At 51.4% G+C, this 27518-nt stretch overlaps 1 protein-coding gene across 6 annotated transcripts in view; it reads left to right on the forward strand.

Annotated features, from left to right (window-relative positions):
• AGAP1 (ArfGAP with GTPase domain, ankyrin repeat and PH domain 1) overlaps positions 1-23567 on the forward strand; it is a 515463-nt gene extending 491896 nt beyond the window's left edge. For all 6 annotated transcript variants that reach the window (XM_044241902.1, XM_044241903.1, XM_044241904.1 and 3 more), the window contains 2 exons: positions 19131-19386; positions 20925-23567. In XM_044241902.1, the coding sequence (XP_044097837.1) occupies positions 19131-19386; positions 20925-21128 (460 nt within the window). In that variant the 3' untranslated portion in view covers positions 21129-23567. The remainder of the gene's footprint in view (positions 1-19130; positions 19387-20924) is intronic.
• The last annotated feature ends 3951 nt before the right edge of the window (positions 23568-27518 follow it).

Here is a 27518-nt window from a genome sequence, read left to right on the forward strand (position 1 = left end):
CAGCAGCAAGCATAGGCCAGGGTTAGGGAAGGCAAACAAGACATACCTAGTGTCCCTGGCCTGAGGGACAGGTCACAAAGGCCTGGTTGTCCAATTTGTTGATGTACTGAGCTGACAAGACTCCCTGCCGGGGCAGGAGAGACTCCATGATGGTCATTTCCAGAAAGCTGGGGAGCGTTGCTACTGTCCTTTCATTTTGAACCTCACCCCTGTTGGTCACTCGTGGACCTCCAGCAGTGTTCCCTCTCCTGGGTCCCAGTCCCAACCTTGCCAGGTCTCTGAGAGCACCGCTCCACTAAACATGGGACCAAGGGTGAGGGATGGGGGTACTTTTCCACCCTCCTAGGCCCAGTGGCTGGGGGGTGGGGGATGGGGCAGTGCTGTGAATTAGATTGTCAACAGATAAAGAGGAGAAAAACCATACAAGTTTACTGATTTTTTTTTTTTTTTTTGAGAGAGAGAGAGACAGAGGGAGGAGGGGCAAAGGGAGGGGGAGAGAATCCTAAACAGACTCCACGCCTAATGTAAAGCCAGACACGGGGCTAGATCTCAGGACCCTGAGATCACCACCTGAGCTGAAATCAAGAATCAGACGCCTCATAGATTCTATGTGCAGGACAAACTAATAAAAACTTGTCTTTAAAAAAAAAAGAATCAGACGCTTAACTGACCAAGCAATCCAGGCACCCCACAAGCTTATTGATTTTTAGTTTTAACGCATGGGGGGCCATCAGAGAAGTGAATACCGAAGGGATGTGGAGGTTTGAGAGGTTATATGCTGTCTTCACAGGGGAGGGGAAGGGGAGAAAGGCAGCTCCTGGGAGAGCCGCTGATGTGTAAAAAGGATCAGGGGACCCTTGGGAAAATAGTGGGAGACCTGAGAGCCCGGGACAGAGTTTGGCTGCGGGGCCGACTTCCAGCCTCTCTGGGGCTAAAGGTTCACTTTCCCTGGTGGATACGCCTCTTGGGACAGAGATCTCCCACAGCTGAGTTCTCTGTGATGGAAGACCTGTTTGTAGGCAGGTAAGAGTGGGTCAGAGAAGTCTTCCTGCATTTGTGGGCTCTCAGAATGGTCCTTGTGCCTGTGTTGCCCATCTTGGTTCCCACACAGGGTATCGCCTGTCCTTGGACGGTGGTGTCCTTTATTAACCTTGTCGAGAGTCCTTAAGCACTTACCCTTTGAATTAGCAAAGAAGGAGTTTTCTCCTGCCATGTTCTGAAGGAGTTTCCATGCACCCTGAAGAAAAGGTACAAAACTCCAGCTCTGCTGAAAATGCAAGGGCCTACTTGTGGGGTTTGGGTCTGGTACCGCCTCCTTGTGACCACCATCCTGAAACATGAGACGCTCTGGTACCCCTGTCGGTTGGCTGGCATTTCCATAAAGTCTGCCTGGTGCTATTAAGTTAGTGGATGGTCAGTGTATCTTGAGGTTGATGCCTCTGTGAACTTAAATATTTGTTGTAGTCATTTTGCCTGCAAATTGGAGATGCGCCAACACTGACCAGTGCATAGTGTGTGTGTGTGTGTGTGTGTTTTTAAGGCTTTAGTTTTAAGTAATCTCTATACCCAGGCTAGGGCTCGAACTCACAGCCCTGAAATCAGGAGTTGCACACTACACCAACTGAGCCCCAGCCAGGCACCCCCATTATGTGTTCTTAATCTACAGGAAATAGTATGGTTTTCTCATCTGGGTTGGCTACACTTGAAATTTTGTAAACTAGATCCTGGGCTGTCTGTGTAATAAAAACCCAGAGGAGAAGGATTCTCTGTCTCACTCCGTTTGTTCTGTTCCCGTGAAATTAGAGCAGCAGCTATGGCAAGGACAGCTCTCTCCCCATTGTGCTGTATTTACTTATCCATCGGCCTCTGTTCACCCTGGAGCCCAGAACCTAACTCCTAGTGAGCATTCAATTGATATTTCTTGAAAGAATGAATGCTTAATAGGGCATTGGATGATGGTGGTAATCAAATCAAATTCAAAGAACTCCCAACTAAGAGAAAAAAAGAATTATATATTTCGAAGTACAGAGGTGGAAGGGATGTCGACATCCGTCAGTTGGGAAAATGGATGCAAAGCAAGGGGATGGGGACCGCACTTGGGGTACGGTACAGAGCCGGAAGTGCCAGCAGGCAAGGGTGGAAGGCAGACCACTCACGCCCAAGTCCACATTGCCCCATTCTTCAGTTGACTTTTTCTTAAAGATCATGTACTACTTTTGTGATTTTTTTTCCCCAAAGAAAACATATAAAATTAAATTTCTTCTAGTCAGTTGCTTTAGTGCAGAGAGCAAATGACCACTCTTTCACTGGGCAGGTCTATGCTTCTCCTCAGTCAATGTCTGTGCGTCTCCTCCAGAAAGGGCGATACTACCTCTGCGCCTCTGGGTCTCACTGCTGCCAGGACGCCGGCTCTGCTCAGGCCAAGATGCTTTCTTCCGGCTCTGTGACGGAGATGAGCACATCCCAGGCCTCGGGACCTGGCAGAGGAGGACATGGTGCCTCACTGAAGGTAGCTGTACCAGTAATCCACAAGGTTCCTTACTGGCCGGTGCCTGATGAGGAAACCCAAAGTGTGGAATCTTGTTCTGTTTGGATCTTGTGGCCCTCTCAGGTCCCTGTTTACCCCTCTCGAACAAAGAGAAGTTTGCACAGAAGAAGAGGGAGGTGGTTTAACCAGAAAAGCTCTCTGGAAATTACAGATTCCTGTACAGTCAGCATTAATATGCCGCTTTTCAAACATATAAATGGGGGATTGAATTGCAAGAATGTCAGCAATAAAGAGTGCATTTGTGGAATGATGACCTGATTGGCATCCCTGCCTTTTGAATGGCTGACGAGGTCTAATTGGCATAGAACGCCCTATAAATTTATTAGCGGGCCTCGCCTGTCATTGGTGGACTTTCTACTGTTAACCACCAAGAAATTACCAATTTTCAGGAGTTAGTCACTCAAGTCGCACTATAACTGGTTTAAAAAAAAAAAGTGCACACCGCTCATGTTATAAATCAGGCTTATGCCTCGTACAGCACAGCCCTCCGGCTGCCAATTATCACTGGGTTAGGGAAGTTTGGGACCAGTGGAGTTGCAGGGAAGAGCCCGTGCTCACAAGGAAGCCCACCGCCTCTCTGCATACTTGCGCTCCTCTCGAGCTGTCCACAAACACCGCTGGCTGGAGCTGTCTGCTGACCTGTTTACCAGCCCCCGCCTCTGCCCCCCCACTGCTCCAGCTGCTCAGGCCACCGATGGGCTGGCTGGAAATTGCAGTTTTGTGGTCGTTCACATCCAGGGCTTTGATGTTCTTATTGATACATTCAACCCTCGGGCACATCATGCAAAGAGGACACATCTACCCTCTTATTTCAGGAACATAATAGAAATATTCAGGAGCAGACATAATTATTTCAATTACTTCTCTCTGGTGTTTCAGACACACACTCGAGAGTCACAAATTAGAAAATAATATTCACATGTGTCTTCTAATTGGTAACAGATTAGAGGCATTTTATCTTTTTAAATAATTTCCAAATGTGCCCTGAAGGACAGGGGAAGGAACAGAATAAAGGTGGAGAAAAGCAAACACGGCTTTGGCAGGCCGGCGCGAGGCCCCTGTTTTGGCCACGACCGCAGGACAGTGAGGTGTGGGAGGCCCTTCTGTTTTCAGTTGTCCAGATTTTGTGTTCATCACTTTTTTTCCTGTCAAAACCCAGCAGCGATGGGACTGCCCACGTCTGTGCCAGCCTGACTTGTAAACGGCAGTCCTCACGTGTGAGTGTGTTGTAAACACGGTTCCCGCCCCTGTACCCTGTGTCTTTAGCCACGCCTTCCACGCACACACACAGTTGCATATCTGCACTTGGTCTTGGGTCTTATCTGCTTGCAGAAAGAAACCTGGAGTCGTCTATGCCTTTGTGTCCAGGAATTTTGGAGGAATGAGGACCGAGGTGACAGTGACCCCAGATCACCCAGCAGGCCGTGCTCTCGTTCACACGCAGGCAATGCTGCATTCCTTTCAGTCACAAGGGCTCTCTCCATTCCTTTCTCATAATGGAATTTAGTTTTATCAAATAATGTTTTTAAAAACTTATAGCTTCTCTGGGACACCTGGGTAGCTCGGTCACCTTTAGCTCGTCTGCCTTTAGCTCGGGTCGTGGTTCCAGGGTCCTGGGATACAAGCCCCAGATCGGGCTCCTTGCTCGGTGGGGAGCCTGCTTCTCCCCCTCTGCCTCTGCCTGCTACTCCCCCTGCTCATGCTCTTAATCGCTCTCTCTCTAACAAATAAATAAATAAAATATTTAAAAAAAAAAAAAAAAGCAAAAAACTCGTAGCTCCTACTCTGGAAAACAATTTGGCGGCTTCTTACAAAACTAAGCACGCATGTCCCATACAACCCAGCCACAGTGCTCTTTGGCATTTATCCCAGAGAAATAAAAACTTAAGTTCACACAAAAACCTTTTCCTAATACTCATGGCAGCTTTATTTGTCACGGTGCAGATGTCCCTCAGTGGGATGGTTGTACACACTGTGGTCCATCCACACCACGGAATGCAGTTCAGCAGCCAAAAGGTGTGGACCGTTGATGCACACAAGAGCCCAGAGGGGACTCCAGAGTTATGCTGAGTAAAAACAGCACATCCCCAGAGATTACATGCTGTATGAGTCCATTTATGGAGCATTCCGGAAATGATGGAGTTAGAGAGCAGATTAGTGGTTGTCAGTGGGGGAGGGAGGGAGAGAAGGGGAGGGGGGGTGCGGTTTTAGAAGGGTCTGCGAGAGGAACCCCAGCAGTGGGAATGTTGTCTGCCTTGACCGTGAGGGGTGCAGCAACGTGTCACAGGAATCGGATAGGATGGCCTGGAACTAAGCAGACACACCACAGACACAGATGACACCACATAAAACTGGGGCGACCCCAACCAGATGGCTGGATGGTATCACTGCCAAGATGTGTCCTGTTGTTAGACTGGACTGTAGTTTCCCAAGATGGTACCGTGGGAGGATACTAGCTCAGACATATGGGGTCTCCCTACATTATGTCCTTAAACTACGTATGAATCTCAACATGTAAGTAAAGTAAATACAGCAAAATAAATGGCGGCTTCAGTAACAGGATGAGGATTCCTTAGGGGAATCGCTCATCCCAGATGTGGGGGAGTACAAGTCGGCCTGGGACACGTTGCCATGCCGGGAAGCACGATGTTGTCAGGGTCTGAGGGGGACAGAACAGGGACAGGGTCTGTCGTACAGAACAGGGACAGCTCCGGAAGGTGCCCTGTGGCCAGCCCTGAGGCAGCATGTAAGCATCAGAATAATGGCAGTAGGAAATCCTAGGACACAGGGACTTTTTTAAAGCCTGTGGGTCTGTGATACCCCCAAAAGGAGATGTTTGGGGGGGGTGACTCTTCTTTACAGAAAATGCCAACTAATAATTAGAGAGGGACTGACAGAGCTGGAAAGTCTCTGTCTTGCCTTCAAGGATATACCAGCAGATTCTGCGGGCATCAGAGCTTTGGGGAAACATCTTGAGGAACCAGAGGTGCAACGTCTTGAGGGGTCAGGTCCAGGCCACTTGTTAGTTATAAAGAGGGAAAGGTTCTGGACAGAGGACAAGTCTGGGGACCACTGTTTCACCTGTGCCCAGACTCAGTAGTTGGAGCACCCCCCAGTCTTTACCTCCTGATGTGATGGGGGGTGCAGTGAGCACGTGTCTAGTGTCCTCATCACAAATAAGTGACCCGGATTGAATCAGAATGAGATTGGGGGACAGTGTACAATCCAAACTGCTTGGACTCCTCAAGAATCCCCATGTAATGAAAGGCCAGAGGGGGTGCAGAGTTCCGGAGGACAGAGTAAAGGAGATGGTGGAGGGTAGGGATCAGATGCAGCCACACGGAATGACTTCTGGCTGGAGGAAACATTTGGCTCTCGCGGGTGTTGGGGATCACTGAGGGAAACGGAGTATGGACTGATTACTGTCGGTAATAACGTTACATGGATGTGAAGTGCTTGAGTCGAATGGTGGGGAGCCGTCATGATACAGGGACACAAGCTGAGTCTCACACGGTGGTGCCTGGAGAGAGTCCTGGTGCAGATGTCTTGACAGCATTCAGGTTCTGGAATATTTTTTAATTGAAACAAAATAAATGTAACTTAAAATTTACCATGTTAATCAATTTTTAGTGTCCACTTCGGTGGCATTAAGCATGTCCACATTGTTGTACAGCCATCATCCCCATCATCTCCATTAGTTTCACATCTTCCCAAACTAAAACTCTGACCCCATTAAACATGAACTCCCCGTCCCCCTCCCCCACCCCGTTGCTACCATTCCACCTTTTGTTTCTGAGTTTGACTCCTCCAGGACTCATGTGGTCTTTGCCTTTCTGTGACGGGCTTCTTTTGCTCAGCACAGTGTCCTTCGCGTTCATCAGTGCTGTAGTGTGGGACAGAATTCCGTCCCCTTTTATGGCTGAATGATATTCCATTGTACGGATAGACCCCATCATGCTTATTCATTCATCTGGTGATGGACACTCAGGTTGCTTCCATATTTTGACTGTTGTGAACAATGCTGTTGTGAACATGGGTGTTCAAATAACTCTTCAGTGTCCCTCTTTCAGTTTTTCTGCCAATATACCAGAAGTGGCCTTGCTGGGTCATGTGGTTATACTGTGTTGAACCTTTTGAGGAACTGCCTTGCTATTTTCCCAGATTCTAGATTGTTGACTCATTTAATAGTGAGTGTTGGCTGTCTCATAGAACTCCTTTTTCCTAGAGGCCTCCGACATCCTACTGCATCCTACAGAGCGAGAGGGCATGCTCACAGGAGCACAGGGCTCCCCGTTCTCCACTGTGGCGTCAGTGAGCGGGCCCTCCTTGGCCAAGGCTCTCTGCAGAGAGGCTGGCAGACCAGGGCTCTCCAGTTAAGATGCAAGGTATCTGGTTCCTATGTTTGTCATATTAAAGACACATAATAAATTGGTTGTTGTCACCATTATTTTATAAAAGGACATTAACATCCAGAAGATAGGAAGGATGTAACCTCAAAAAAGGAAGTGCCCTACAAATGCATGAGTTTAGCTTTATTCAAGCTCCATTACATGGTTCATGTTTTGCCACTTCTCGGTGGACTGGAGATAGCTTTGCCGCCAACTGATACTTTATTTTTTTTAAGGCTTTATTTATTTACTTGAGATAGAGAGCATATGAGCAGGGCGAGGGGCACAGGGAGAGGGAGAAGCAGACTCCCCAGTGAGCAGGGACCCTGGGACCATGAGCTGAAGGCAGACACTTAACCAACCTAGCCACCCAGCTGCCTCACCAGCTGATTCTTTAAGGCAACTGGACTATCCAGGGGGCACCCGGGTGGCTCAGTCAGTTAAGTGTCCAGCTCTTGGTTTCTACTCAGGTCATGATCTCGTGATCATGGGATCGAGTCCCATGCTGGTTCTGCTCTGAGCATAGTTTGCTTCAGATTCTCTCTCCCTCTCCCTGTTTTCTCTCTCTCTCTCCCTCTTTCTCTCTCTGAAATCAATCAATCTAAAGCAACTAGACTATCTAGGAGCAACTAGAGAATTTGCAGGGCCTTGTGTTCAGGAACCGTCAGAAATTTCAAAACAGCGTAATGTTAAACCAGGCATGGACCCCTTCTGGGAAACGGGCCCATGTGTCTGCAGATTTGCACCCCCACGAAGTCAGCCTGGGCTAGGAAGGCCCTGACATCTTCTCTGTGCCACTGTTCCAGGATTCGCTTTCCAAGAAAAAGCAGGCAGAATTTTCCTGTTGCATCATCAAAGACAATGACATTGGGCATGTTAAACACTGTGTCAGTTGTGGAAAATAAAACATCTGACCAGTTTCTGCTTCCTGATCCAATTAGGTAGATAGATGTTTGGTGATTTTCATGAAAGAATTAACTTTAGCTTGTTAAAGGATCATGTTTTCCTTACACTAGAGAATTCACGTATACACTGCAGTGACTCATTCCCAAGATCACCTCTACACTCACACGTGACCAAACTCAGAAAAAAATAGTACCTAGTGGGGACATAGATTGGGTCTAATATTTGCAGTATTTAAGATCAGTTGAGAAAGAAAAAACAGCCATTACTCATCTGTTGGGTTTTCTCTGAGAGGGACATCTAGTCTTCAACAGATTTTGAGTTGCCAGGGACACTGGCATGGAGTCCGTGTTGTCTGGTGTGAAGGGTCTCGGGCAGACCAGCCCCACTGTCCTGACTCTGTCAGTCAAGCTGGCAGCTGATCCAGTTTGGATCTTTCAGCATGTTTTTATGTTTTTGTATTTTGAAGAAAATTAACATGCAAACTCATCTTGCATGCCATTTCCATTTACATACGCTCTGGAGTGCATTTTCCCTTGTAAAATCTGTTCTGTTCTTGTTATTACTGTTTTGTTTGTGTGGTCATTGAGAAAACACATGACTATTACAATCCCCACCTCCCCCGCCCCCGCGCCCAAATTAAGAGGAAAACTACATTAAGAAGACTCTTCATTGTTCAAAATCATTAGTCTTAGGTCTTTAAGAGGCTGCCATTCTTAAAGCCACTTGACCATTTTTACCGGAAACCTGCTCAGAGCTCGGCACATGTGGCCAGTGTGTCTCAAGCCTGTAACCTGTGGCCTGCCTCTCTCTGTGGTTAACGACCACTCAGCGGACCGGTCTTGGGGAAGCCACCAGGTCATGCTTGGCCCTGTGCAATTACTCCATCCTGTCCCTTGGTTTTGCATTTACGAACAGCCCCAGAATTTTTGCTCCCTGGTGTTTAAAGGGCACTGGGGCACACACAGCAGAGGCTTCTATCCATTTCACAGTATTCCGAGCGGAGGAAAAGGGCCATTTCTCTTCCCTTATCTGTTTATGATGCGATATGTTCCAAAGCGGATCCCATCAGCCACTGTTATGGTGAACTTAATTCGCTGTGATGGGGGTCCTACCACCAGGGCTGCCGCAAAGGCTGCCGAGGCGCATCCCGTTTCATGCCACATTACGCAGGATCGAGGACCGCCTCACCTGACTGGCTCAGGCTCCCTCTCACTTGGCACAGATTTATCGGGATTTATGCTCTAAAACAGTTTTTCACATTTTTTCTCATGTTGAAGTACGGAAAACGTCCGTTGTGTGCATGGCTACCATTGCTGAGCCATGATTACAATGTGAAAACATGCGCTCAATGTGCAAATTAATTCACAAACTGAATTTGTCAAACTAGCTTTGCACAGAATAATAAAGGTGTCTGCTAAAACTCCAACAAGAGAATATGTCTGGGAGTGGAGCATGGCACGGGAGCACAGAGACAGTAAGAGTTTGCAAGTTGAGGTGATTTTTCCTTTAACTTCCCACATTTTGATGGGTTGTTTTATAATAGATGAGAAAATGGAGGGAAATCCTGAAAATAAAAATAGTGTGACTTCTTCTGGAACAGTCTGGGCATTCTGACTTTCTCTCATAATATTCCAGGTTTTCAGAAGGATTTTCTTGAAAGTCACATGTGCTCTGAGCTGCCCTCAGTGCCCACCCCCCCCCACCCTACTACCTGCCCCCGTGCCTGCTCTTCCCTCTCCAGGACCAGCCCCAGCCAACTGGCCCCAGCTCTGTCCAGGGCTCTGGGAAGACAGGCCTGCCTCCCCTTCCAGTTACACCTACCTCTCTAACTGGTCACCTTTTAAGTGGGCACTTAAAGGGTGGAGAGGGGTGGGCCCTGGGGTCCATGCTGTGATTCCAGGGCCCAGAAAGTAAACATGAGTAGATTCTCCCATTCTGGGATTGATTTCCCACAAATGAAGCCTGAGAAGGCAGTTCAAGCCACTCTTGGAGGGCCACAGCCTGGGCCAGGGATTCCACCTTCACCGCCAGCAATATGGCATCTGCAGGTTGTGGACCCAGAGAGGCCTCAAAGCAGCTGCTGCAAGGGAATGGGAGTGTGCTGGGCCCCCAGATGGATGGTTAAAAGCTCCAAGGGAGTGGCTGCACGGGTGCTCTGTGTTGTCCAAATGGGAAGCCAGGTGAGGCCTGCCTTCCAGTGGACCCAGCGGGAGGAGAAAGGCCTGGTTGGACATCTGGCCCAGCGGTGCAGGGCTCTCCCAGCACAGTGAGGTTAATACCCGCCTTTGTCTTTTCAAGCCAATGTTCCCATGGGACCTTCAACTTCAGAGTCAGTGGGTCTTTAAATCACCCAGCCTCTCCAGAGGGGGAATGGAGGCCCAAGAGAGGGTGGCTGCCTGGTGAAGGACACCCTCCCAGAGATGCCCAGGTCTGTTCTTTGTGACTGTCTGGCCTGTCGTAGACAACCAGGGTTGTGTCGTAGACAATCCTCCTGGGTTGTGAGGATTGACCTGGGTCTGGCCCAGAATCAGCCGAATGTTTTCCCCTCCCCAGGTCAACTTGAGCTTGTGACCCAGCCTGACATCTCCTTTATGTCTACTTTGAAATTTTCAAGGAGGATCCCTGCAGGTTATCCCAAAACTTGAGAAGGTATATGCTCTGTTGCTTGTAGCCCAGAGCATACTTCTGCTCAGCCTGGCCGGGTTCCAAACAGACAGGTGCTGGGAGGTGCCCAGTGCTAATGACAGCAAAGCTACCAGGGCCCCAGGACTCAGCCTGAACCCCAGACTGAGATGTGGGTGTGGGACCCCCTCTGCTTGTGGTGACTGGCGCTCTCATCCACTGCCTTCTGGGTGGAAGGGGGTGGGAGCCAATGTGCACGGGGCAAGCAGTACCCCTGAGGACGTGCTCCCGCCTCCTGGGCTGCCCAGGGTTGCACCTGCATCCCCCCCGCCAGCCACCCACCTCCAACACCTGCAGCTGGGCATACTTACCTAGGACTCACAGAAGTAATAAGCCTAATACAGTTGACTTTATTTAATTAATAATGATTCTGTTCTGTTCCTGCAAGCTCATAAAACACCCTGCAGGTTGGCAAAAACACTCATAATATTGATCAGAAGTCAGGAGGGATATTTATTTTGTCTTTGCCCCATGAGCATAAATCCTTGTCCGTTGCCTCCTGCTCTGTGCATGCGGGATTTACAGTGGCCAGTTTCTTAAAAGCTTTCGGTAATTAAGGAATAAATATCCATCGGTCTTTGTTGGCCGCCCTCCCTTAGCAACGCAGCTGGGGGAGAAGGCATGCATGCCAGGGGCAGCCAAGTGCTCAGTGCTCGGCCTGCAGCGGGCCGGGGTCTGCCCCTGCAGAGAGAGGAAGCCCCCTGTTTTCCTAACATATTGTTCCAGCCCCCCTTCCGTGCCTCCCTCCCAGTTCCTGCTTTGCTTGAGGCAGAAAGACACTTTGGAAATTCCTTGCTGCTAGCTAGCCCTGTCTTCCCTCTCCCGTCACTGTCACTGACTCCGCGGAAGCCAAGCGCGTCTCCTCCTCGCCGCTAAGGATAGCCCTTCACTCCCATATTCTCTGCTCCAGAATCTTCTTTAAAATCAGTGTTGACAAATCCTCTCCCAGCCCATGAAGGCGGAAGAGAGATGTTTCCGAAAAGAACAATGTGACAAGTGACAGGCCCCCCAAAAAAGTTCTTGGCCTTTTAATGTTTGGGGGGAGGGGTTCCCATAAAAATGAACACATTAGACTTGACATGGAGGGGGCTTTCAGGAAAGGCTACTGCTGGTCCGCGTCACATGGAGGCGTCCAGGGAAAGTCTCGCTCATACGGAATGGAAGGCTGGGGCCAGATCCTCCAAGGGTCACGGGTCCTCGAGGACCCAGCAGGGTAAGCTGGTCACCGCGCGGGTGTCTGTGCCCCACGTGACTCACCTCCTGGAGTGCCGCAGAACAGTGCCAAGAGCCAATCAGAAGCTTCGACGTTATTTGCTAAAAACTGCCTTTTCTGGGAATCCAACCCATTAACCTCATTCCCCCTTGGCAGCCTGCTGAGCTCCCCCTGCCAGACTTAAAGTGCAGCTGATGGCAGTTACATGTGGCTGCGTCAGGATCCGAGACAGGGACACCGCCTCAAGAGAACGCTCTCTGAGGACGGTGGCTAGCCTGGCTCTTCCTCGCTCTCCGGGTCCCCCCAGGGGCCTGTGAGACCTGCTCTGCACTCTGCTCCTCGCTGACAGTGACCGACGGCCCCTCTGGGACACAGCTGCTGGGGGCCCTGCCGCCCAGTGTGGCTCACTTCACCGCACTTCTTTCACGGGTCCTGGTGTCTGTGATGTTGGCTTTGCACTCACTCTTCTCACCTCTCTGTGGTTTCCTTTCTCTTCATTCTAAATTTTTAATGGCAAATAGTTTTGGTACAGGAAAAAAATGGGAGGAAAGAAAGGACAGCTTGTCTAGAAGGGCACTTTGCAAGCAGCAGAGGGAATGTTCTAGATCATGTGCACTGTCCAGGGCCACAGCCGCCTGCTGCGTGTGGCAGCTGCACACCGGGCCTGGGTGTGGGGCGTCTAGAGGAGCTGAGCAGAACTCACCATTTTACTTCAGTGACACTTAGACACCGGCGTGTGGCTCACGCTGCCCCGTTGGGTGACATGACTCGTTACCTACCCCTTCCCTGAGGAGAGGGAGTGGGTGTTGAGATGGCCAAAGAGAGGCCCAGCCGGAAGCCTGCTGCCCAGGCACTGACCCGGGGTCAGTTTTCCTCATTTGGGAGGCAGCGGGGCCCGGAGGAGGCGCTCAGGCAGTGACCCCTGGGTCAGCTGCTTGGCCCTCACAGGTGGGGGACCCAGAGCAGCTGTCTTCACCGCTCTGTGGCTCACCTTTTTCTCTTTTAAAACAAGGTAAGACCCACGTATGTCACCAGGTGTCATCAGAGTGAAACCAGGTAATTTATGAAAAGCTCAACCCAACGGCTGACACATCAGAGGTACTTACAGCCCACAGCAGCTGTGACCTGCACGGTCGCACTCTTGGTCTGGGTGACAGAGTCAAGCCATTTGAGTTGTGATTCTTGCCTGGTGTACAATCACGTGTGCACAGGCCAGTTACCAAAAGCCTGGCTCACACAGACTTGTAAACAATGGTAGCGAGACGGTGAGGGGCTCAGGGCCTGTTGCACGGCAGTGGAGGGAGGCACCCCAGGGGATTCAGACAGGACGCCCCCCACAGCAGCACTTCTACTCACGGGGCTGAGAAGGTGCCAGCCTGGTACTGGATGACTCCGGGTGCTGGGGATACCCAGCCCTTCCAAGGACACCCCTGCCGTTACCGAGGACGGGTGACCTTCACAGTCGATGTCTTTCTTATCATACTCAACAGCACCATCCGTGTCTTGCCCTGCCGGCCTTCTTCGCTCCTAGACACTTCCATCCCACTCTCCTCTGGCTTGTCAGTGACCTTCGTTGTCTGCCCCAGAGCTGAACAATGCAGGGGTCTGCCAGCACCTGGCACAGTGGCCCTCACTCCACGACTGGATCCCATAACCCCAGATGGAGCCCAGTGTAGCCCACACATGCTGAGTGTCCCCAGCCCTGGGTCCTGGCCACAGACCCCACTGCCCTGACCCTCCGCGTTTTATTCCGCAAGCCTAAGTGCTTATTTCTGTCCCTTGCCCTGCCCCCTTCTTGGCCATCTTTTCTTGACTCTGGCCTGGATTCTGTCATCCACCGAGATAGCTGCCCCCGTGGCCGCCTGTACGTCACCCAGCATTTATTCACAGATCCCAGGAGTGACTGGTGCCACACTGGTGAGATGGCACCAGCGTCTGGCTCGTCAGGGCCCGTGGCTGCACAGGGCCCGTGCAGGCTGGAAAGCCCTTCTGCCCGCTGCACCCGGCCCCTGTCCAGGCCTCAGAGATGGGCCACGGCCCAACCAAGGTCCCGGCCTGAGCGGGTGCCTCAAGCCCATCTTGAAGGCCTGGCCTGGTGTGGGAGCCTTGCCGCGGCCTGTCCTGCCCGGATGACTCTGGGCTCCCTGGGTCTTCACAGCCCAGCCACCAGTTGTACATACAGCCTCCAGTTGTATCTTTTCTTGTCTTTTCCCCCTCTTCTGAAACTTGGGACAAAACTGACCCATCTCATTTTTCCCCGAAGCTTTTCAGAAAACAGCCTTTCCTTTTTGTCATGATTTCTCAAAATGACTCTGCCATCACACATGCATTTTGCTCAGTGTTTGGTATGTAGCTCTTTTGTGAAAACATGTAACATGAGCCTGGCATGACTGGGAATTCTCCAGAAAGCCGGTTTCTGTCATCATCATCCTCATCCTCACCCTTACCCTCACCGCAACCAGTGCTCCTGGGACTTGGGGGCCGTCCCTTTTCTGCTGCGCCCGGTAGCCCTCACTGGTGTGGGCGGCTGTTTCCGTCCGCCAGGCACTACAGAGGCAGGCTGCAGGGGCAACGTGTCCTGGGGACATCTTTAGGGTGGCACCTGGAGCCTTGGCCACATCAAGGTCAAGTATGGCAATACCTTGTCTGTTGGGCCACCGGACCCGAGCCCATCCTGTCTTAGCCTGGCAGACCCCACATGGCTCTGGGGACCATGGCTCCCCCTGTCCTCTGATCCCCAGATCCTGGACTCAGTACCTGGCCTGCCCACGGCTGCGCTCGTGCACCGGGCAGTTTCCTGGCCCCCAGACAGGAGGACATAGCAGGCCCCCTCAGAAAGGGGTTTCATTTCAGGCAGGAAGAGAGGAAAGTGTTACACCTCCAGTTGTATCTTTTCTTTTTATTTTGGGGGATTGGGTTAGTGTCTCTCTTCTGATGAGTTGCCCGTTCTCTCATTTTCTCTCACTCCTATGCAGTTGATTTATTTAAAGGTGTGTCAGCACAGGGCTCAAATGAGGAGCTGGGCCTCCTTCTTTCTGCTGACGGCCAGCCATGCCAATAAGTCATTTTTTAGCTCATTAGCTAACGGAGACTGTGAGCCGCGGGCCTCCGGGGGATTGGAATGAGGTGAAGTGATCTACTGCCAGCTACGCTGCTCTTGAACTGGCCTTCCTTGGGGAGAATGAAAGGCTTGGCCAAGACAAGCGGGGGATCCCAGAAGTAAGATTGGGACATCACAGTAACAATTAGCGTATTTGTGCTTTGGTGTCCTGGTTTCTTGGGATAAATGGTTTTAGAATATTCTTGTAGCAAAGGAGTCATTAGCAGAGTGTCCATCTTTCACGTGGTAACTGTGGGCACAGGAGCCAGATGACCGTGATGGAGGCCATGGTCATCCAGGGCATTAGCCTGGGCTGCCTGAACAGAAGGCCACAGAGCAGGTGGCTATAACAACAGAGATGTATTTTCTCACAGCTCAGGGGGGCCGCAAGGTCAAGGTCAAGATGGCCAGGGTTGTTTTCCTGGCTTGCAGACGGTGCCATCACGTGGACAGAGATCCGTGTCTCTTCCTCATCTTTAAAGGACCCCAGCCCCACTGGAGTAGGGGAGTATGATCTTACTGAACCTCAGTGACCTCCTCAGAGGCCTGGTCTCTAAATGCAGACACATCTGGGTTAGGACTTCAGTATATGCATTTGGGGGCACACAGTTCAGGCCGTAGCACCCGGGAAGACGTCAGACACCTCAGGGCTATGGGCTGGGGCTAACCTCACTTGGCCCCAGATACCATGACAGCCACAGCATCCTTTGTACTAGCCAGGCACCCCTCGCCCAGTGTCCCGAGCCCCTCTGCCCCACGTTAGGGTGTGGGGGGATCCACAGGGTGTCAGTGGGTTTGTCAGGGCCCCTGGCCTAGGGCCCTCACCTTGCCCTCCCCAGGGCATTGACAGCCTGGACTTAGAAACCTAAAGCATCCAGCAGGCGTTTGACCTCCACGAACCCCTGTGCCGTGGACCCCTCTTTGTCCCACACGTCACCCCCACAGGTGAGGTCACAGGTGCTCGAGAGCGGTGGTGCGTCATTAGAGACGCCATTCGATTCCATCATGACAGTGCCCATGGCCAGCCCGCCCTCCAAACATGGTCACCTTGACCCCGAGACTGCCCTGCCTGCTGTAGACCTCACTGTGCCCACTTTAAAGATGAGAAGACAGGGCCCAAGGGGTCCCTGAAGGTGTGGCAGTCGACACCACAAGGAGGAGGAACCAAGCAGGCACACAGATGCCATGTCTCGATGGCCAAAAACCAGGGCCTTGTAGCCCCCGGCGGTTCTTTCTTCCTGCCCTTGGCCACTATGGAAAGCACAAAGGGTGAAGGTTACCCCCTCGGTTGCCAGGGTGCGTGGTGACCAGGGGACATGGGTTCAGGATAAAGGCAAGTGCTTGCGCATGAATAGGGCTTCTTGAATTAGCAAGACCCACGTGCCCTTGTCAGTGCTCTCTGCTCCTACCAGCTGGAGTGTGTGCGCCTGGGGCAAGCATGAAGCCCAGTGGCCTCCCTTAGCTTTCCGGCCCCTCCTGGAATTAGAACACCGACACCCTGCAGTCCTTAGGGTGCAAGAGCCAGCATGGGAAGAAGTCTTGGTGAAGAGCCCTAGGTCCCCCCACGACAAAAGCCACACGTTAAGACAGCTCTAGGGGGACCAGGTGGAGTGTTGCTAGAAGAGGCAGTCCCCACCAAGTCCTTGCAGTAGTCCTTTGGGGACAGCCCCCGTAGCAAGCCTGTTCTCTGTCTCTGAGTTGGTGGAGGTTCAGAAACCCTGTTGGGATCAGTCACCTCCCTCCAGCTCTGCAGGGTTGCAGGTGGACCAGCTGAGAAGAGCTCAGGCCTTGGGCCTTCCCTTGCAGGAACCCTCTCCAAGACCTTGTTCCTAATTTCATATCATATAACATTACAGTCTTTCTCCTGAAGAAGCTCCCAAAATAGTGTTCAGCCCCTTAAAATCTGGACCCACGTTTGTGACATGAACAGCACCGACTTTGAAATGTAAGGAGCAGTTTAATAAACAGGTCAGTCGTTGACACACGTGTTGATTTCCGTGAACCCAGAAAAACCTGTTTGGGGGGTGACCCGACCCCCAACCAGAAAGTCACCCTCACTTCCCCGGGAGAACGTGCTGGCTGCTGGACAGGACTTAGAAGCTGCAGGCTATCCTCAATCTTCGCCTGGGGCATCCGAATATTAAAAAGAGAATTGGATAATTATAGTGAGGATGATAGTTACCGTGTTCAGTTCTCTGTTTTATCCCTGGGTGATTTGGCAATGTGCATTAAAATCCACCAGAGCAGAATAAAACAGCTCTGATTTTAATGCCTATCCCCAAAAAGGAGAGTTAGCAAATTGGAGCTTGAAAATCTGGACACATCCTTCACCACCGTCCCTTTTCATTGCATTCACGTTTGGTTCTTTCCTTTGGTGATTTATGAAATGCATCAACGTATGTTAAATACATTTTAAATAAGGGTTTTTTTTAATAGCATGAGAGACATGATTTGTTTGCAGCGTTCTTTCTTTCTCCTGCCCAGAGCTTTTTGTGCTTGTATTTTGGCCCAAGTAGGGACTGGGTACCAGGCTGCGTCCCGGGTGGGGTGTGTGGTGGGTTCTCAGCTGTAGCCGAGTGTTTGTCCTGGAAATCTCTGCATGAAAAGGGTCGGGGGTCACTCTGGGGTCACTCGCATGTACCAGGAAGTGAAGCAAAACTAATCCAGATTTACTCCTGGAAGAATTTGTTTGCCTAAGTATTTAAAAACAGATTAGGGCTAACCCGACACTAGATCACTAGGAGCAATGTAAACATGGGTAAAAGGTGTAAACAAGGCCTTTCTTCTGTACTTCGGAAGAAAAAATGTCATGGTTAATGAGTTTTCTTTCTAGAGTATCACGGAGGTCCTAAGTGATTCTCTGTGTGGTGTGTAGCTATGTACCCTGATCCTTCTCTGGGAGGAAATGCTGGGTTGTAGGAGGGGGCAGCAGTGAAGCAGTGTGTTAAGTCTCAGGAACGACAGTCACTCTGCTCTGCACGGCTGTCCTTTCATCTCTCATCGTCCTCATGGAAAAGCATCTGTCCGGCTAGCCGCACCCTGTCTGCTCCCACCCTGCATGCTCGCACCCCCCAAGACTGGCACCCCCCCCCAGACTCACCGACCTCCAGAGCTACTTGTGAAATCCCCCTTCAGTCTCCAGCATTTCCTCTTGGCCCCAGGCAAGGCTGCAGGGCCGTGACCCTGAAAAGTGTCTCTTGCACCCCGTTTTGAGAAACCAAGACCCATGAACACACCTTGCAGTTGGTTTCTTCCTTTTTCTCTCTACTTTCTCTTCCCATTCTCCCCCCGCCCTCTTATGCTCAGCCCTCCTTCCAGATGTCATAGGCAGCATCCTGTCCTATTTGGATCCCGACCCCCCACCCCCCACAACTAAGTTCCCAGAAGACCAGAGCTCCTGGGGGAGGGACTCCCACTGCAGCTCTTTGCATCTGTGACCCCAGGCCCTTCCCCTCTCCTCCTTGTATCATCCCCTCCTGCACCCCTAGCTCAGCTCTGGCCTTGGGCCCCCTGCCTTGTCTCCCGGGCTGGGCCCTCTAACACCTTGACACTCTCCACTTCAGCCTTCCCCATGTCTCCAGAGAGGTTACAAAATCAAGTCGTAACTGCATTAGTTTGCTTGTCTTTGCCAGACCTCTCCATTGGGGTCTCTGTGGTTTTACACGTGGGTCTGTAACAAGATGTTCCTTAACCGAAGCCCCGGGAGACCCCCGGGGAGTTCACACACTCCCTTCCCAGGCTCCGAGTTAGGGGCTAAGAGTCCAAGATCATACCGGGTGGGGTAGCCCCCTGGCCATCCTGTCCCCTGGCCCTGAACTCCAGCAGGGTCCTCTAATCCCAACTAAAAGCTGTCACTGCTTACAGTAGAGGGGGCCTCCAGGCTGCCCTGCCATTCGTGGAGTCTTGGGCAGGAAGGTGGTTCCTCAGGCTTCTGGGCTAAAACCAAAAGAAATCACATGAGAGCTCAAGTCCGTGGGCCTCTGTGCATACCTGCAGGCATCAGAACTCCCTTCCCCAGAGGTTCTGATTCAAGGAGGCCTGGGGCAGAGCCTGGGGATCTGCGTTTCTAGCACGTTTCTAGGTGGTGCTGATGATGCTGAGGGGGCACCCCAGTCTGGGAAACAGGGGCCTGTCCCTCCAAGGGCTTTCTTGTGGCTCCCTGGAGGCACTTGTCTCCTGCTATTGCACTTCCACCCTGAGGCCACCAGACCACCTAGGTGCTGGAGCAGAGAGGTGTTGCAGCCTTGGTTGTCCTTCCTGGCAGTGACCACGCCCGTGTGGTGGCTCTTGCAGGGAAGAGAAAGAGCGGTGGATCCGAGCCAAGTACGAGCAGAAGCTCTTCCTGGCACCGCTACCCTGCACGGAGCTGTCCCTGGGCCAGCACCTGCTGCGGGCCACCGCCGACGAGGACCTGCGGGCCGTCATCCTGCTGCTGGCCCACGGCTCCCGGGAGGAGGTGAATGAGACCTGCGGAGAGGGGGATGGCCGCACAGCACTGCACCTGGCGTGCCGGAAGGGGAACGTGGTCCTGGCACAGCTCCTGATTTGGGTAGGTCGCCCGGGTGCTGCGAAGGGGGCACCATGTTCTGCTCAGCAGGCATGGTTGGGGCAGAAGGTCACAGGTCTCAAGGTGGGAAGCAGTGTGGACAAGGCATGGGGGATTTCGGTGTGGAGGCCCCCGGCTCTCAGGCTCCCTTGCGTGAGGACACTCCTGGAGGACTGAGGGAGCAAAGGGAGGAGGTGAGTGGGACACGCTCCTGCAGAGTTCGCATTTCTCGTGACCCCTCTGGGGGGAGCGTGGCTGGAGGTGTCCCTCTTGTTCCTATTATGACAGACTCCTGGCATCTTTACTTCAGAGCAGGGTGGAAAGCAAGGACATAGCTAGTTTATGTGGTTTTCCCTTTTCCAGACACAAAAATACTGGACCCAAAGTTTGGTGTTTAATACAGTAAGTAGGACTTTAGCAAAGTGCTTCTTCTGGACTGTTCTGGCTAACTTCTACTATTTTTTAAATATCTAAATTTTTTTATTTTATTTTATTTATATTTTGTTATTTTTTATTTTTAAATATCTAAATATTTTTAAAATATCTATTATTTTTTAAATATCAATGGAAGCATTTGCCATAAAGTCTGAATGGGGACAGGGATGGGACAACATGCATAGCAGGGCACTGCCTGGGCCGCAGGGTGGGGTGCTGCTTCAAAGAAGCCCACACCCCATGGGGGCAGCTTTCTTCAGGCTTGGCCATTGCGGGTCCCGTGGAAAACTGCTACCGAGAGGTCCCTGGCCAGCGTGGAGGAAAACACTTGCCCACTGAATAGACTGAAGGGTGCAGTGTGGTACGAGCTGACTTTCTGTGCTCCTGTGTATTACATATGTGTTTCCTACAATGGAAAGGAATCACCTCCAAGATCAAGAAGTGATTATTTTTTGTTTTTACAGTTGCAGAGTCAGAATAGAAATAGCACATGAGAATGATTTTTGGTCTGCCACACAAAGGAGGGGCTTTTCCTTGTAAAAAGCACATTATTAGGGCATCTGGGTGGCTCAGTTGGTGAAGCCTCTGCCTTTGGCTCAGTTCATGATCCCAGGGTCCTGGGATCAAGCCCCACATCAGGTTCCTTGCTCAGCGGGAAGCCTGCCTCTCCCTCTGCCCACTGCTCTCTCCCTGTTTGTGCTCATTCGCTCTTCCTCGCTCTCTGACAAATAAAATCTTAAAAATAAAAGGCACATTTTTTTAAAGATTATATTTATTAGAGAAAGAGCATGCACACAAGCAAGAGGGAGCAGCAGGCAGAGGGAGAGGGAGAAGCAGACTCCCCACTGAGCAGGGAGTCTGACTCGGGGCTGGATCCTAGGACCCTGGGATCATTACCTGAGCCAAAGGCTGGTGCTTCACCTACTGAGCCCCCAGGTGCCCCAAAAAGTACCTCCTTTCAGAGAGCACGCAGAGGGGTGAGGTGTGGCACCTGGCCATGCAGCTCCCCTCCAGCTCATGTGTAGCCCATCCCAGGGGTCCGTGTCCCTGCATGAGCTGAGCTGTGCTCCCCCTGGTGACCTAACAGCCCTCTGTTGCCTCTACAGTACGGGGTGGACGTCATGGCCCGGGACGCCCACGGGAACACAGCACTGGCCTACGCGCGCCAGGCCTCCAGCCAGGAGTGCATCGACGTGCTGCTGCAGTACGGCTGTCCCGACGAGCGCTTCGTGCTCATGGCCACCCCCAACCTGTCCCGGAAGAACAATAACCGGAACAGCAGCAGCGGGAGGGTGCCCACCATCATCTGAGGACTGCGCGCCCCCTGCCCGCCGCACCCGGGCGCCTGCAGCCTTGTGCCCTCTCTCGGAAGTCACGCCACGTGAGTCCCGTCGCGTCCCCACTCTGTTCCCGCTGGTCGCCTGCCACCTGCCCACCTGCCCTCACCCCACGCGAAATCACAAAACCTGACCGTCCTTGCGGGGCGAAGAGGAGGCCAGGAGGCTGCCGAATGGAGTCCTTTTCATAAACTCCCCTAGCGACAAGCAGGAGCTACCGGCGGGCCTCGGTTTATTGACGATAGCACACAGCAAAGGACCCCCCCCCCGCCGCCCCTGTCTGGAGACCTGGAGCGCGGCACAAGGGACGGGGACGAGAGGGGGAGGGGAGGCAAGGAGAAAGGAGAAGGGTAACTCTCCTTAACCGGCAGTTAAGCACATCAGTACACTTCACCTCTACCAAACGGAACACTCGGATTTCATCTCCTCTCCGAGGAGCTTGACGGCATAAATCAGAAGCAAGCAGAGTTTGTCAGGTTTGAAGCCCCTATGATGGTATGTGTCAAATCAGTTGTAGCTAATCTGTCCAGGGAGAATACTGGCTTCATTACACTTGCATAGTTGGGTTCTTCCAGCATTACCGCTGTTTAATAGAACATGATTAGTCATCACCGAGAAGAAAGCATATTAGCTGGGGAGGTAGTTACGCAGCACGCTTCGATGATTGCCACGATGTGATTGCAATACTTCTCAGAAGCATCGTATTATCCCAGACATGTTCTTTCGAGCCCTTGGAGCCCTCCTTTCTAAATTCACTGTCATAATTTAGTATCTGTTTAATTTTTCAGTCCAAAGAGAGGAAATCGGTTGCTGAGTATTATTTGACTGGAGTCTCCTTGGTGCAAAAACAAAATGGAAAAAATAAATAAGATTAAGTCGGAAATTCGAAAGGAAATCACAAATTCAAGCTAATAATAACATTTCGAGGCCATGTAGTAAACTCGATAAAGGCACAAAAGGCTTCTTTTTGTAAATCTAAGAGATTTTACTTCCTTTTGCCAAGGTGGATGTCATGGGTCTCAGTCACTGCCGGGCCACTCCTGAGTGTCACACAGGCTTCTGTGTCATGTCTGTAGCTAAGATTGTGAAAATCTATTTGAATAAAAGAAGTTCATAAATATGCATTGATTTTTGTTCAGACAAATGGCACCTCTGTTAATTTATAAATTGAACTGGATGTGAACTAATAACGTGCAACTAGTTGAGATAAGAGAGTTACAGATCGTTGTACACGGAAAGCACTCCCAGCAGCAAACACTTCCATTAATGTGATCGACAGCTTTTAAAAAGGAAACTATCAGAAGATGATGGTGGTACAATTTGCTTATTAAAATCGAGAAAGAAAAAAAAATGCCTATGAGAGAAAGGAGAGGGAGACATGTGATTTCTCATTGTTTAGATCTGATACCGCTTCTGCCAACCCAGAGGAGGGGGCCGTGGGGAAGCCAGGGATGAGTTTCTGAGTCCCGGCCCCGGGTGCTGGGCAGAGGCAGGCCATGACCAGCTGACTCGTGGGCACTGCTGGCACTTCACTGGGTGGCCAGACCCTCCATTTCCTTTACTTTGGCACCTAACCTGCCATCTCCGAGGTGTGGGATGACTTCGGACTTAGCTGCCTTCAGCGTGATGGCCAAACAGAGTAAAAAATCAGATCACAACACCTTAGGTTAAAAGGGAGGGGGTGGCTGTGCCTGGAACCCTTTAGCAAGTCCGAGTGTCTCCCTGGCAGGTGACCCTGGGTCCGCTGTCACCCAGGAGCAGGGCCATGTCCGCCCAGCCACATCTGCCCGCAGCCTCCAGGCAGGTCTCTCGCACTTCTGTGATAAACCTATTTTGTAAGAGTTTTTTCTCTTCTTTCACCTTTTAAGAAAAAAATTTAAGTAGGTGGGGGAAAAAATAAAGCTTTACACAGAATTTATATGTGGGTCAGTGTTTCATGGACATGTGTAACCTTGATTCCATTGCGTGGAAGCCAGCAGGCTCCGGGAACAGCAGGTGTGGAAGCCAAGAAGCTGGGAACCTTGACAACAGGTCCCTAATCCTACTCCCACCCCCCCACAGTTTTTAAATTCTGTGTTTCATCACTGTGTAGTTATTTTAAATGTGAATAGAAAAAAAAATGTCGTTGCCTATTTTTGAAGAACGCATCACTGTTCTGATGCAGCTGTACACGTTTGCCTCTGCACAGCCTAGCTTCTAGCATAGACTTTATGTAGTGAACGCAGATACAGCATAAATGAAATTCTTAAATTATTTCATTGTAGTTAACTCCCACTATAGGAATGCTCTATTCATATAGCGAAGCCTTGTTTTGAAAAGAAATGGAATTCCTTGTCAGGCTTCCCTTTGAGATATATATGAGCGTGTACATATTATCATATGTGTTTATAATATAATATTTTCCCAAATGACTTCTTGTTTCACTTAGCCTTTCACGACCTGAATGCCAGATTGGTTTGGTTTGTTTTGTTGTTTTTTCCGTCCTTCCCTCTCTCAGACACAGGGACTTCACTGATCCCTTCTCAGAAAACTTGACCCCTCTTCTGCTATTTTGAGCAATGTTGATCTGCGCTGGGAGACGGCCAGCTTTCCTGAACCTGAGTTTTGGCAGCAGAGGGGAGGCAGTGGTGGGTTTCAAGGGTTTTCCTTGAAAAAAAAAAAAAAGGTGGCTGGTGGCTAATCTGCTTGTATTTCAGTGTCACACCAAAAGGCCTTTCTTCACTGACATTGCTCTCATGCCCATCTCAAAACCTTGCTAACACTGAGGAGGGGAGGCAAAAAGCCACAAGGGCTGGTGTTAGAAATGACCAGTTCGGGAAGTGGGTCGAGTTGTCACTTTCTATTCCCATGGAAGTTTTGTGAAGTGACAGTGAGGAGAAGACAGCACCGCATCATCCCCATAGCATGTTCTATCCAGAAGTAAGTTTCCCCAAACTTGAAACCACCTGCTGGGGTAGGCACAGGTGCATGTGGTCACCGGGGAGGGTAACTTCCCCATCTGGCCAGAAACTCTGCAGACGAAGGAGCCTCAATTTGATCCCTTGAGAGCAGACTTCCAGAACTGGGTAGGAGGATGGCTCGCCAAGCCCAGAGCCCTAGTCATGGGGCCCTGGCCCCTCTGTCTCCTGTTGTCCTAGGAGATGAGCAGCTCGAGGGTGAGTGACATGTTCCTAAGTCTCTGGCCCCATGAACTGGCACAGTTCTATGTCTCCCAGGAAGAGCACGCTGTGTGTGATTGTCCCGGAGAGCAGGGGAAGGCAGGGGGTCCTTGCCGATCCCAGGGCTGTCGAGAGCTCTTGCGGATTAATCTTGACCGGAACCCTGAAAGGAGCCCATTCTCTGCCCATGACCCCAGGCACCGAAGCAGGGCCTTGCTCTTCTGCCTGTCTTCTGAAGTTTTGTCTAGCCTTTGCCACCTACCCAGCCTCTGCCATCGGGCCTCGGGACCAGTCTTCCCCAGTTTTGTAACCTCTGCACCCTTCCAGAGTCATCCTCTCCATCTGTAAGGGAGCAGTCACTGACTTCGTGAAGGGAGAACAGGGTCCAGTGATGAGAAGGACAGCCACAGGGCTGAGCAGACCCAGCTTCATCCGGCTTTGCTGCCCCTCCTGGGTGACCCTGGCCAGGTCCTCAGCTTTGGGACGCTCTTTCCTTAGCTGTGAAACTGGGGGGGAGGGCGGGGTGGCCTTGCAGGATCCAATGACCTGTTGGTTTCCAAGCATTGTGATCACTGCCAGCCAGACACCCGGCCAGGGGCTGGAAGCTCAGGAAATGGGAGTGTTCGGGAAGAACAGAGTTGCTGGTGGCATCAAAGCCTGCGCACTCACATAGAGAGGGTCCCCAGGCTGGAGGTGCTTGCTTTCTCAAGCCGCGCCCTGGGGAGCCTGTGACAGCATGCTCGCTAGTGCCCTCCCCTAGGCCGAGCCAGAGGATGAGCGAGGCTCTCTGTGAGCCCCTGCCTCAAGGGGTGAGCTCCAGTGCTCACTTCCTGATGTTTATCCTCCCATCTTCGTGGTCTGATTTTGCTTTTCCAGGGGCAAAGTAAAGGTTGAGTCTTACTCTCAAACATTCTCCAAGATCCCTTGAGGCCCAGGGTGACCCCTTCTCTCTGACGCCGTGCTGGGTCATTGGCTCAGACAGGCCTCCCACCATTCAGAAGACACCAGGAGGCTGCTGTTCACACTTGGCCCTCAGAGCTTGCCAAAGAGCACCCTGGCTGGCAGAGGTCGAGGCCCTGGGGCCTCTCATGCCTCACTTAGACACTTGCACGGTGAGCGGGCACCTCGCCGGAGCTGCTCTCCCTCTTGAGGCTGGCGTTCGGCTGATCTTGTGCCTGCAGCTGGTGAACGTAACTTCCTCTTGAGGGCGGCCTTGGGTCCTACCCGGATTCCTGCCCGAGCTGTGCTCCAGGGTGCCAGGTCACCATGGCTCCAGTTCTGCCATCTCTTCCTCCTGGCATTTAGAATGTTCTGGAAATAAGAAATCCACATTCCCACCTAGGGAGGTTCAGAAGCCTTGCAGCAATGTAGAGGCTCTACGAGTAAGTATGATCCGGGCTCCAGAACTTCTCAAAAGGCAAAGATAATTGGAAAGCAAATCCATTACCCCTCCATGGGCTCTCTGCCCCTCCCCCACCCGCTCTACTTCCATCCCTCACGCGCCCCACAAGGTCGGCATGACTTTCTAGAACTCCCCTGGATTGTATTTATGTCCTTCAAGCAAACAAATTGAAAAGCAGTCAGGAAGGAATTCAAATAGAAATGTGCTGAAGATACACATCTTTCTTTCCCAGGAAATATAATTTATTTCTAACTGCCTCCTCGAACATGGGCTTCACACATTGTGAAGTCCTGTCTTCAAGTGATTTTCACCCTCATCTTTCACCAAAAAGCTAAACAAGGGCCTTTGGCATCCAGACTTGGATTTTCCACTTTGGGCCATTATCAACAATGTTGCTTTTTCTTGAATTCCTAAGTGGCTTTCTTCTGGAAGCCCTGTGGTCATTGAGGCTTCGGTGTGTGGCTCACACAGGCAGGGGTCTGGCTCCCCACCTGGCCTGAGGTATGGGGATTGGCCCCCTCGCTGCTCTGTACCCTGCACCCTGGTGGGCCTTTCATGATTCAAGAATCTTAGGTCACCTTTCAGTCAAATTGTTGAATTGCTTCCAGTTACGCAGGAGAGATAAGGGGGAGTGGGTTTGTCCCTCGAGTACACAGGAATGGCGTCAGGCTTTTATTTCCACTGCAACCCGAAGTGACCCTTGGAAGCCGGAAGTGACAGCTTAGAACTCCTATTTCGAAAACATGGGTGTTCTTCCCCTTTTGGAAGAAAGGTTGTCCTTATTAATGGATTCCCCATTTCGTTTGGATGTCTGCTGCTTTTTGAGCACAGACTGACGCTTCTTTCCAGTTCCAGTTTCTCCATGTGGGTCAAGAGTGGAAAGTGGAGGACATTTCTTCAGCATGGGATTCTGCAAGACCACAAAGTCTGGTTTTCAGTTTGCGATTTTTAAAGCACCCAAGTTCTAAAAATCATTCCGTTTCACCAGTGTGGGGAAGAGCTTCCCAGGGCAAGGGCTCAGGATGGCTAGATATGAAAGCCTCTCCTTCCCGCATTTCATTTCTGGGGGGGCTGCTTCTGCTCCTGGGTGGTCGCGTCTGTGCTGGAGCTTGTTCCTGCTTGGTAAAAACGCCCTCGTCCGAGGCCCTCATCCCACCTAAAGGGCCATTGGTGCCCAGAGGCAGGTGTGCCCAGCATCGACCCGCCATGAGCCTTTCCCGCCAAGCAGACAAACTAGGGTCTGTCTGGGTGTCCCCCGGCTCCCAGCAGCTGCGGGGTCTGTGCAGGGCAAGCTACCTTCGTCGGGGTGCACGAGGTCAGCTCAGGGCCTGTGTTTTATTTGGACCTGGTGTGTGGCTTCTGCAGAGAACGCCCCCGAGGGTCAGGATGGAGCCATATGACAGAGACTTTCCTGTCAAAGTCAAGTGAGGTCTAATCTAGAATTCACCGTCAGTGGGGATCCCGTGTCTGTCCTTCATCTTGAGACACAGGTGAAAGAAAGCGATACTACATGTAAGAGCTTTGGGGGACCTTCCAAACGAACAACGAGGTGTTAGAGGAACAGCTGCCCCCAAACCAGAGTGTGCCCTGATCTCCCTGAGCAGTGTCCACGATGGCCTGGGAAGCAAATATCTGAGCTGGCCCAAACACAAGTAACAGGCTGTGGCACCAACCCCCAGAAGCCCACACCGTCTGTGATCCCACGAGTAAGATGGGGAGTGTCCAGGCTTGATGGAGGATGCGGGGCTTTCCACCCCTGGTCTAGCACCCAGAAGTCGAAAGCCTGAGTGACAGGCCTCTTTC

This window comes from Neovison vison, chromosome 3, assembly GCF_020171115.1.
Source record: "Neovison vison isolate M4711 chromosome 3, ASM_NN_V1, whole genome shotgun sequence".
NCBI classification, from domain to species: domain Eukaryota; kingdom Metazoa; phylum Chordata; class Mammalia; order Carnivora; family Mustelidae; genus Neogale; species Neogale vison.